This window comes from Marmota marmota, unplaced genomic scaffold (genome assembly GCF_001458135.2).
Source record: "Marmota marmota marmota unplaced genomic scaffold, marMar, whole genome shotgun sequence".
NCBI classification, from domain to species: Eukaryota; Metazoa; Chordata; class Mammalia; order Rodentia; family Sciuridae; genus Marmota; species Marmota marmota.
The window spans coordinates 33,013,070-33,025,662 of NW_025999990.1; the positions used below are offsets into that span (position 1 = coordinate 33,013,070).

General features: G+C 37.6%; 1 protein-coding gene across 6 annotated transcripts in view; it reads left to right on the plus strand.

Annotated features, from left to right (window-relative positions):
* Garem1 (GRB2 associated regulator of MAPK1 subtype 1) overlaps positions 1-12,593 on the plus strand; it is a 150,778-nt gene that overhangs the window by 24,970 nt on the left and 113,215 nt on the right. For all 6 annotated transcript variants that reach the window (XM_048806386.1, XM_048806382.1, XM_048806383.1 and 3 more), the window contains one exon: positions 4,790-4,930. Coding sequence is in view for 2 of the 6 variants with exons in the window: in XM_048806382.1 (XP_048662339.1) it covers positions 4,790-4,930 (141 nt within the window). In the remaining 4 variants the exon portion in view is untranslated. The remainder of the gene's footprint in view (positions 1-4,789; positions 4,931-12,593) is intronic.

Genomic DNA, 12,593 nt, shown 5'->3' on the forward strand with positions numbered 1-12,593 from the left:
TCACAGATGCTTAATTGTAATGGTGAACAAAGCCAAAATAGTTATAAGCACTATAAAAAACAAAAATTCAACACTGGGATAGTCCAGATAAACATAACATTATATTAGAATATTTAAAGAGTACTCTCCCCTAAAAAAAAAAAAAAGACCTAAGGCACTGCTGAGCAAGGCTGCTCTGTTATATTGCTGTGGACACTAAGATGGATGGGTCTAGAGATCCCATCTAATAGCATTTATGGTCTTAAATGTCTTTGTTCCTTAATTCCTACAACCATGTTTCTTAAACTTGATGGCTATATCCAACAATTTTTAAAGAACAGAAAAAAATGCTTACAATTCCTAGTTCTCAGTTATTTTAATTATAATTTTATTTACATATGAAATTTTAATATACATTAAAAATATAAATTTTAATGTATATACATTGACAGGTATATACATTAAAAATTTATCTAAGTTTCTCATACTCATAGCTCTAAAACAAATTTACAAATTCAATTTATAAAATATAAGCAAAGAAACAAAATCAGTGCTGTTTAAATGAACACAATTAGGATTAGGATCAGGAAGACATTCATGAAGGTGGCATTGGAGGTGGTCTGTGAGAGTGACTAGGGTTAAGTTGCTGGGTAAATGGAGGTTGGAGGGTAGAGGAAGGCCCAGGCAAGGGACAAAAGTGAGGAGAGGACCCAGTTACATGAGACTGCAGCAAATATACAAAGAGTTGTCCCTTTGGGCTCTAGTGTAAGGGTAGGGATGTGAGATAGTGGACCTTTTGAAACTAAATCTGGGACCTGGAGTATTGGTCCAAGAAATGAATGGGCACCATTGATGGCATATGAGCAGAATAGGATACTGTATTTTTAAAAGATATATCTGTAGCAATATTTAAATACATTAGAAAAATGAAAAAAGCAAGATAGAAAATCCAAGAGGCCGGCTTTGTGAGCGCAGGCGCTTGTTTTACTAATCACCTGGTCCTAGAACACAGTTGGTCCTCAATAATTGTGTGTTGAACTAATGTATGCTGCCTACTAATGAATGGCAGGAAGACATCTGTTGAAATGTGTAGAAAACAAAGTCCAGAATAGGCACTCAGGATAGAAATTAGCAACTGCTAGTGTGGATTGGGGAGTCATCTATATCGAAATGAACCCTTGAGAAATGTATAAGATTGTAAAGGAGAACAATATTAAATATTAAATATATTAAATATATTGTGGGCAAGTACAAATATGTAACAGCAGATCCCACTATTATGTGTAATTATAATGCATCAATAAATTAAAAAAAAAAAAGATTGTAAAGGGGAGAGACAGGGAATAGGCCAAGGGTGGAGCCTTAGCTACTGTTGTGATTGATGTTAAGGGGAAACACAGAAATGGTAACAAGGGAAGGAAAGGTGACTCAGGAGGAGATATTGGCCCAGAAGCCAAAAGACAGAAGGGAGATATCCATGGCCCATTTGGCCTGTCTAGCTTATAAAGACTTATTTTGGATTTTGAAATTTAAACTTTTTTTTTTTTTAAAGCAGACTTTGAAAGTTACCCTTGCATCAATAATTATTTTAAGAGGTATGTATGATTTACTGTTGAGGGCTACAAGGTCAAACCAAGCAAATAAAATAGATCCCAGAAGTATGCTAAATGTGGGGAGATTTCAGTTTTGTGTTTACATATTTTGGAATTTGACACACAGTTCTTTTAGACTTCTTGTTACTACATTATTGAGCTAAATATATAAATCTTAGTACGTTATACATAGTAGTTAAGCGACAGGATAATTATATCACAAAATGTTTGTTTTTTTTTTACTTTGTGAATTCATTTAATGTAGTGTCTCTATTAACGGCCTACCCTAGGATATTTTAACTTATTAAGTTTTGTGTCTAGACAATTTTGGTGAAACTTATTTTGCCCAAAGCAGGTACACAGTTCAGTTGTTTAAAAAAACAAAAACAAAACAAACAAACAAAAAAAGACATAAGCTCAGATAGGCATTGGTTTCTTACTACTTTATGGCTTTGAAAGACATTCTGAATCCTCTTGCTGGAGTGTTTACCACAGCAAGCAGTAGGATTTAACATTAAATTTTCATTTTGATTAACTTGACTGCAGTCGTTTCTTGGCTGCCTCTTTAGAGCCCACTGTGGAATAAAATTAAAACAGTTTTTATGATATAACAATTTAGTTGCAGAAAATGACATTTTTCTCTTTTCCCAGAATGGCTGTGTGTGCTATCCCTGAGTTTCCTGCATCTGTCCCATGGCTCTGGTTTCTCCCCCATTCCCATCCATCTTTTATAATACCACCAGATTAATTTTCTTAAGCAGAGATTGGGTCATTCCCTTTTCCTTCAATGGCTCCCCATCGTCTCCTCTCATCTAAGCCCAGCTCATTCGTCAAAGAAGCAGCAGCCCAAATGCTGTATTTTCCCCTGAACATCTTCCTTCACCTCCTCTGCTGAAGTCCCTGTCTCCATGGTAGACTCTGTCCCTCTTGCATTGCATGGGTCATGCCCTGCCTTACAGGAACACATCTCACCCATGAGAATGTGGAATTCTTGAATGCAAGAGCCACGTCTCCTTATTTATTTATTTTTTTGTACACCCCGCCATTGTCTGTTCATAGAAGAGTCTCAACAGATGTTTGCTGGGTCAATGAAAAGGGACTATTTTAAAATAACAAACATTCACACTGCCCCTTCTTATGCATGTGTGAGCCTCTCACCCTTCACCTTTCCCCCCAGCTTCTGATTAGTTTGTAATGTAGTTATTCATTTTCGTCCTTGGGCATTGGCTGTCTCCTCCCTGTTGGGAGATACCTGGTGCTTCATTTTGTTCAGGGATGTATCGCTGGTGCTCAGAACCCTGCTTGTCGTACTGGTTGAGTGAATAAGTAAAACTTTGAAGCTGAAGGTCAGCTTCCCCCTATTTCTTGGGTTATTGTCAGTGGTTTTCAATGTAAAGGACAGTGTGGTGTTGGAAGATCAGGGAGCAATGTAGTAAGACCTTCATGTTAGTTTCTGCTCTTTACTAGCTCTGCTGCTCTGTGCAAGTTGCTTAACTGCTCTGAAGGTAATTTCCTGTTCGAGGATCACACAACCTAAATTACATTGTTTACATGAGGATTAAATTTTAGGGGGAAAAAAAAGAAAAACACATGCAGTGAAGTTAATAGCTGACGTTTCTTGATCTTTGCTAGTTCGCCAGACATGTTGCGACACATTTTCCATTTGTCTGTCACTGTATATTTTCAGAGCCATTCTGTGAAGCAGAAGAGGGCTACCCCCATCTTATAGATGAAAAGAAGAAAGGTCCTGCACAGTGGTGGGTGGCACAGCATTGATAGCACTGACAGGTCTGCTGAACTCCAAATTTCATGCTCCTAACGCCTCTGCCAATTGTGTGTGTGCCCCTCCTGGGCTGCTGGACCTTTCCTTTGGAGCAGGGGTTCTAGATTTTACCTTGCTGCTTTGCTGCCATAATATGCTTGAGGTTTGCAGAGGGCTCCTGAAAACCAGTGGCCCCCAAGGAGGAATTTATGAAAAAACCTGGTCCCCCCAAAGCTTGAAGGGCAGGGAGTCTGTTTGGAAACTGCCCCCTGATGAGTTAGATCCTTCCCCACCTGCTAATGTACTCCTGCCTCCAGTTTGTGGCCCGTCCCCCAAAATAAAGCTTTTAACTCTGTTATTTTCCACTGCAAAGATATAGCCCTCCTGCATTAAGACTGTTGTAAGGATCATTGCATTATTGGTTTGGAAACAAATGAGATGGTTTATGGTTGAGATAACCAAGTTGATCATTACTGTCCTTTCTATTGATTTGAAAAGTACTGAGTCTTCTAATTTTAGAGAGATCTGCAGATGCCACTTCAAAACACACTTATATCACTAATAACTGTTAATTGTTATAATAAAGTTAACATAAAATATAAGAAAGGCTATTTTCTGTGTAAAGGAATTAGCCTTTTCAGATATTTTCATTACACATTTAAAAGAACCAACCCAGATTTAATGGGGTGGATTATGTCTCCATCTGAAAAGCATTTTTTTTTTAATGTTTCATGGAATGGATTTCTCTTTGCAATAGTTTGTCATCAGTTCAAAGGCTAAAAAGGTACTCCAGAAAATATTAAGATGAAAAATAATTTTGTTTGTATGCTATAAGGCTTCATTATGCTTAATTGATTGGGAGGTTTGGTAGAAGGCCAGAGAGAACTGGCAAACATATAAAATTTAAAAGGAAATATAGGCATTTCACTTCAAGTACTCTTTCAACAGAGGCATAAGTTCATTTCTGATAGCTTTATTATAGTGATTAAGAGCATAAGTTTTGAAATCAATCTGGCTTTTTTTTTCTGATTAAATCTGAGTTTAGACGTGTTACCTAACGTTCTGACCCTTGATTTTTCTCACCTATAAAAAAGGAGCAGGACTTACTTCATAAAGTTGTTTTATTACATGAAATAATACAAACGCATCTAAATAGTGCCAGAGTATTGCAGGCACTTTAACAATGTTTATTATCATTGAGATATAGTCATTTAGATCTAATGAACCATTTGAATATCACTTTGCCAAATAGGTGGGAAAGATTTTTATGGAATCCCTATGTGAAATTTTCAACTTGGTATGGAATACTTTTTTTTTTTTTTTAAGCCAACTCAAATGGTAAACTTTGTCTCATCTTGGGATGAGCTGTTAACGTCTGCATTAGTGACACTTTAACTCAAGTATGGAGTTAGCAGGTGTGAATTCTAAGTTTCTTATATGAAATTGTGTTTTGCAGGAGAGTGCATAGAAGGGCTTCGGGAGCATGACTACCTTCTGATTCATTCTTGCCGGCAGTGGACCACCATCACTGCCCATAGCCTGGAGGAGGGCCATTACGTCATTGGGCCAAAGATAGAGATTCCGGTACACTATGCAGGTAAGATTCCTCTCAAAGGGCAAGAAAAAGCAAAGAGAAGAAGGGGACTTGAACAGTTGATTTTTTTTTTTTCTTACCTTCACAGTGGGAAAATGGGACTCTTAAGAAAAATTAAGCACTTTTATGTGATTATCTATCAGTGAAAGTTCAGATGCATTTTGTGATTGATAGCTCTAATTAATGCAGCTGGATATTTATAAGATGAAAATTTTACAAACACAAATTACTTCTCTGTAGTCTTGGAATTAAGAAGAAAATGTGTAGCCACCCTCTGAGCTCCAAGCACTCATATCTCTGAATAACCCTGTGCAGCTTGAACATTGCTTTTGTGAATGACTATGACGTAATGATTTCCAAGGAGGTGCCATTGCACAAGTGGCCACTGAGTCTGGTTTGAAAGTATTGACTTGGAAGTTCAGATACCTGAGTGGGTGTGTCCTTCTTTTCAAGGAGGCTTTTAGAACACAGCCCCTGCGATGACCTCACTGTTCCAATTCCATGGGGATGATAGCTGCCTTCTCACCTCTCTTTGAACTCCATTCAGTTCAACAATGCCCTTTAACTAATTTTTATTGAGCTCATTCTATAACCAAGCAATGAGCTTGGGATATGTTTAGTGATTTGAATAAACTCAATAGTGGTAGCTTATAAATGTTTAAAAAAAAAAAAAACCCTAGTATTGCTTTATATTTTGTTCTGGTGAGTATAGTTCATTATATAAAGAATCTTAAGTTTTTCACTGTTGTTGCTTGGTTTTTAAAAAGTCAATAGCAGAACATTTTAACCAATGGAGCATAAATTTTATAGCCCTAGACTGACTTTTTTTTGGACTGGCCTCTACAATGCTGAAGAAGTTGTCTATTTAGAAAAGGGATCTTGCAGAATCCCCACTGTCTAGAACAATAGTAATTTTTTTTTCAATATATAAATGTTTTATGAATGGGTGCTTTGGTACCCTTTTCAATTTATGGAAGTCTTTAGTTGCTAATATGACTCAAAGATCCTTCTTATTCAAAATATTATAAGAAGGTGAGAATTTCTCTGGCCTTAATCTTGGTCCTTTAGAATATCTCCTAGTCCTATGAGTAGCTTTCATGAAAACAGAAAATCACTTGGGTGCTGAAGAGATTGCACCTGGGAGAAAGGAGCCAGGACAATGGACCAGTTTTCCTAGGTGCAGAGAATGAGACAGACCCTCAAGGCTGCCCATTTTCTCTCCCTGTGATTCCCACAGAAGGTGATTTTCCCATTATTTTTAGCAAGCTCAAATTCTGATTTCTTTGTAGAAAACCAAAAAGAAAAGTAAATGGTTATATTGCTTCATCCACATCTATGATTTTACCTAATCTGCTGTATTCTTTTTATTAGCAGACTGCATAATTTTAGTCTTCCCCCCAAAACCATTGTGAATAAATAGCTCTGCCAAATCAGTCTTCCCAAAGGATTGCTTTGGTCTACGGCCATACCACCCTGAACGCGCCCGATCTCGTCCAAAGGATTGCTTTGGTTTGGTCACTTCCTCAGATCTCTGGAGACTTCCTGCTGCATTAGATTCTTGGCCTTGTTGGGTAATTCCTCCGAGAGTTCCAGGCTACTTCTCCAGCCTTTTCTACTCTGGAGAGTGAAGCTTTCTTTCTGGCTACATTAGACCTCCCACTGTTTCCTGAATACCTGGGACACTTTTCCATTTGTACCATTATCCCCACTAGAGTGGATTCCCTCAGCCTTGCTGCTTCTCAGAGCCTGCCATTGGTTGGGAGTGTGCAGGGGCTCTCCACTGCCCCATGTGGTCTCCCGATGTACTCACCATGTCACATTCATTGGGCACATTTGATCACTCTTCAGTTACCTCTTCCTGTGTACACATGTTTTCACCAGTTGGACTATAGAGCCTTTAACAAATTAAAGCATTTCTGAGAAACTCTTGCCTATCCCTTGAATTGGTACAGAAGAGATACACTTTTTGATGGAGGTAGATGCTGGACCTAGGGATCCCAAACTTGGCTACAAGTGGAATCACCTAAGAGAGTTTTAGAGGACAGGGTCCTAACTCCAGAAGTTCAGGTTTAATAGGTCTGAAGTGTGGAACTAATTAAAGGATTTTAAAAGCTCCCCAAGGTTAAAAAACGCAACCAAAGTTGGGAGTGGACACCCACAGTGGCAGATGATAAATAAGATATCTCCAAACACCTAAAAATATTTGCAAATGTAATAATAGTATTTGAATGTATGTTTTTATACTCACAGCCATTCAGTTTTCACTGGAAAGACAGAGATGGTACAGTCAGCAGTTTACTCTGTTTTTAAGGAAAATGATGATGAATATAACTGGGAAACTGGGCATCCTGTTACAAATGATACATATTGTTTTTAAAGAAATTGAGGTGCCAAGATTAAAATGAAATATGGACATTAGGATCATGCCACTTTACATGAAAGCAGATAAAACATATTAAAGAAAGAAAAAATTGAAATAGGTTCAAATGGTTTATGAGGTCATCTGCCATTAAGCAAAATAGAATGGATGGTCAGTGATACTCCTGAGCTGTCTGCCTGAATTGCTTCAGCAGGGCACTTAGGTAGAAGTTTTGGGGTGCAAATAGGTGATTGATCATTTTGTTTAGGGATATGACATCTAGAGATAATACCAAGAAAGTTCCTTTAGCAAAGTTTACAAAGACAAATTTAGTGACTTATTAGTTATTTTAAAAAATAAAAACAACTATTAGCTAACCAATAAACAAGAGGACATTGCTTTCTGATTATAGTGTAAAATTGAGACTTATGAGTCTGGATGTGATCATTTCAGAAGTAATGTGATTCCACACACTGGGTATTACACACTGTTTTTGTTTGTTTGTTTGTTTTTCCTGAGATGATGTCTTGCTCTCTCGATCAGGCTGGTCTCAAACTCCTAGGCTCAAGGGATTCTCCTTTCTGAGCCTCCTGAGAATCTGGGACTACAGGTATGCATCACCATGTCCAGCTTGTAGTAGCAAATATTTTGTTTTGAAGCATGGACTTCTTATGAACTTCATACCTTAGAAGAAAAAGAACATAAAGTATGTTGTGGAGACCAAAAAATATCATTTATATCTCTCTAGCTTACCTTTATCCATGCATATTTGACTAATTTGTCAGAAATTTCATCTAGGATCAGTTCCCAGCTTTTGGCTAAGATCAAGTGTAGAAATTTCATCTAGGTTAAGATTAATCTTTCATTCTTTGAGGGAAATTAATAAATAGTTAATAATTAAAGTAGAGCCCACCAGCTTTAAAATCAAACAGCATAGTTTGATTCCCAGTTCTCTCATTTACTGTCTGTTTTACTTGAGGCAAGTTAACAGATCTCTTTAAATTTTATTTTCCTCATCTGTAAAGTGGGGGTAATTATATTGCCCTGCTCCTAAAGTGGTTGTAAAGTATAAAAGAGATAATGCGTGTGAAACCCTTTTCAGAGTGCTTAGTACTTTTTAAGTGCTCCCTCAATGTTAATGGTGACCATCATGATAATGCTACTAACAAAATGTTTCTAAAGATTTAACTGTATCTTGTATCACTAATCACATGCTGAATTTCCTTCATTGAAGCTGGCTGAACAACGACATCCCTCAAAATTGTTTTGGTGGTTGTTTGTTTGTTTTCTTTCTGTTGTTGTTTTGTTTTGCTTTGATGTTTAAAAACTCTTATTTTGAGTTTGCAATAGTGTGCTGCTTTATATCTCTTACCCAGTTATGCCCATTTTAGCATCATTTGGTCATGTTCGTTCTTTCTCTCCCTCTCCAATGCACAGGTGGATGCACACACTGCGCGTTTCCTCAGAGCAAGGATATCCTCTTATGTAACTCTTAGCAAATTCAGGACACTTAATACTTTAATCTACAGTCCATATTCCAGTTTTGTCAGTTGTCCCAACAGTGTCCCTTTTTGCATTTTCCCCTCCAGGACAGCATCCAGCCTGGGACCACGTATCGTATTTCACTGTCATGTCTCTTTAGCCTACTTTAATCTGGAGCCGTTCCTCAGCTGTCTTTGTGTGTTGGGATGTAGACATTTTCTGAAGGGTGCAGGCAAGTTGTTTTATAGAATAGCCCTCACTTTGGTCTCCCTTCTCCTTGTGATTAGATTCAGGCTGTGCATTTTGGGCTGGCTTACCACATACGTGATGTGTCTCTCTCAGGAATTACAGTTTAGCACCAGGGATGTCCTTGTGCCCCTTATTGGTGATGTCAGTTTTGATCACTTAGATTAAGTTGTCGTCTGATTGCTTTGGCTGTGTAATTGGCATTACTGGGGAGTTTGAGAGAGGATACTTCAAGACCCTATAAGTATCCTTGCTCCTTCTCTAAAACTTCCAGCCCCTCCTCCCTAACCTGATTCTGCAATTCTGTTGAAGATTTCTATCTAATTTTGTTTTTACTTGAAGGTGGCAAAACATTTACTGCTTCCTTCCTTCTTATTTCTTAGCCTTCTTCCATGGAAAGGAAAAGCATTTCTTTCCTTCCCATTTATTACTTACTTATCTGTTGTAATCAGCATGACATACAGATTCTGTGTTATGTGATGGATTACAACATATTACTCTCCTAATTTATATTAGCGCCCATATTGTCCCAGATTTGTGCATTGGGGTATGAGCTAGTATTTTTATCTCCCTCTGTCTTTTTCAGGTATACCCTTGTCTTCTGGTGTGGGTAACAAGCATTCTTCTCAGTCAGTATACTGTTTGAGTCAGGGCTGCAACATCATTCTGTTCCAGGCAGTGCTTCCCATTTTGTGGTTTTGTAGATAGAGTCCCGTGGAGTTGGGCAGTACACAGCCTGGGCAGCCACACACAGCAGTAGTGTTCACATATACCTTGGAAAGTGGTGAGACTGAGCACTTTTTAAAAATCATGACTCGAGTGCCTTATCCATGGTTCACATCAAAGACTTTCATGAAATTCCTCATGTGAAAAGAAATAACGTCATAAAACTTTGAGAAAAACTGTGACTTGAAGTCTGTTACAACTACACTCTGAAATGGAAGTATAAAATTCTTTATTCCAAATTCTGAGATGATTAGAGGTGTGCTTTTGACAAATACTTTCCTCTTTTTAGCTAGGCACAGTGGCACACACTCTGGAATCCTAATAATTAGAGAGACTGAGACAGGAGGAGCATAAGTTTGAGGCCAGCCTCAGCAATGTAGCAAGACCCTGTCTCAAAAATAAAATAAAAAGGGCTAGAGATGAAGCTCAGTGGTAAAATACCCCTGGGTTCAATCCCTAGAACCAAAGAACAAAAAAACTTTCCTCATTCTGGCAAAAAAAAAAAAAAAAAAAAAAAGTTTTAATTTTGGAAAACAGGAAGAGTTTTTGGTATAACAAGTAATCAATTTGATAAAAGAGATAAAATGTGTTCAGTCAGCACCACATTTTTTCCTAACAGTGAAGAAACCACTGAGAGAAATTGGCTCAGTGTTGAGGAAAGAGGCTGCCTGTTTCACACAAGTTTTATTCAAAAGGCGCTGCAGATGAATTTTATCTTAACTTTCTGACTTCATGTTGCTACCAGAAGGGCAAAGATTTCCTAAGAAACGTGCGGTATTAAACTCAGATTTTTTTCTGCATTCTGCACACTCAAAACATGTAACTTCAGAATTGCCTGTAACTTCATCAGATACTGCTGGCTCAGCCTGTATGCCCATCCTTTCCTCTCTTTTACCCTGACACATTGAACAAAAAATACCTACTCTAAAAAAACAAACTTTTTCCAAACCCTAGCTCAAGAGTTCCTAAAGGTGAAGTTTTCATTTTATCTTTCACATATCTATTCACCAAGTTCATTGTGTCTCTGCACCTCAGAGTAGTCAGTCAAGCAGACCCAAATTTTACCATGAAAGCATGTGTCTCACTTATGTGACCCTCTTCTAGGATCTACATATTTGGGGTTCATAATTTGGTATTTGTTTTCTTTAAATGGAATCTAAACTTCAGGTCCCTAATGACTCAACACTGTGCTGGCACATGATGAGTTTGGAATAAGGGACTCTTCTCTCACACTCTTCTTATAAAAAACAAAGAAAACCTTGCCAAGACATAACTTTGGGAAGCTAAAGGTATCCAAATATGAGGCGTCTCTGCAACTGTGGTTCACCAATTTTCAAAGTAATAGAATACTGAGTAGCTTTATGAAAATTTAAATCATTCAATGGAGTGCTCGCTGTCATCATGGATGAACAGATTGCTCCATGAACATAAGCATCTGAGATAAACTCCAGCCTCGTTTGACTTCTATTTTTAAATGCTCATCCTCCTGCAAATCCCGTGAATCTATAACAAGCTAAAATGATCTCAATGCTTTCCCTCCGAGCTGTAATATGTACAGAAATATGTGACACTTGCGTGCAAGGTTGGTAAGAAATGCTTATGTAGTCTTCGAGGTCCTTATTCAGCAAGCACCTGGAATTACATCGGCAGTGCCTGATTTTAAAAATGTGGGATGTGCAGTGTCTGTCTCATGGGCAAAATTATAGTAACGCAGTGTCTAACATAACCTTGAATTGTAATTACTGAGCAAAAGGAAATGTTGAAACAAGCTAATTTTATTCTCCTGGGTTGCAAGTTTAATTAGCATGAATCATCAGTTTACAAAAGTAACTGCTAATGTTGAACAACACTTTGTGTACTTTCTCTGTTACATGGGATAAAGCTTCTGTGATAAGATGGAAAATAACTGAACTTTCTTTTGAAATGTGCTAAAAACTAATTTGGTATACTAAGGAACATTTATCCCAGCCAGTTTTGCCATGAATAAATATTAAAAGATCTAAGGAGTAACCATTTTTCATGATTGAATCCTTAGGTCACCGTTAACAATTAAAATATATTTAGTGCTTATTATTTCCTAGGCATTTGTTAACTCAGCCTTTACCTTGATTTCTTCATATATATCTTTCACAACAAAAACACGAGGCTTATTTCATTATTATCTACATTTCAGGGAAGTACAAACTGAGATTCAGGGATGTTAAGTATCTTGTCATATAATACAGCCAATAAGTGTGATTCAAACTGAGGGTATGTGGCTCCATAGCCTGCTTCCCTCACCACTATGCCTTGGAAAGTGCTAGAAGGCACCTTCTATGTGGAAGGTGTGTATGCATCCTAGAGAAGAGAGGTCTGTTAGAATTAACCATGAGTAATAATAAGTAACATATGAGTAAACCTTTTGTTTTCTTTCCTTTCACATATAGTTCCCCACTTGTGTTCTAACTCCAGGGAAAATTTAAGTAAACAATTAAGTTTTGACTTTTAACATATACACGTCATTTCCATAGAAGTAACATTATTCCCATTTCTGAGTATTTGCCAGGAAGAAGGAAAAGACAGGAAGAGCTTCCAGAAGAGCTTCTAGCTTGACGGAGAGGGGACCTGCTGGGCCCAGAGTTGAACAAAGGCCAGGAGAAGGGTCTTTCACATAGAGACTAAGGAAACTGGTTATCTTTAACAGGGCAGTCTCAATGAATAAAACAGGAAAATTAGATCATAGGAGGAGATTAGAAATGAGTGAGAAGTGTGACAGCAAGCAAGAATCAATTGTTTTCTAAGATTTTTGTATTAAAAGGAAGCCAAGAAAGTATACGGGAATAAAAGTCTTTTAATGTTCCCTCCCTCCTCCCC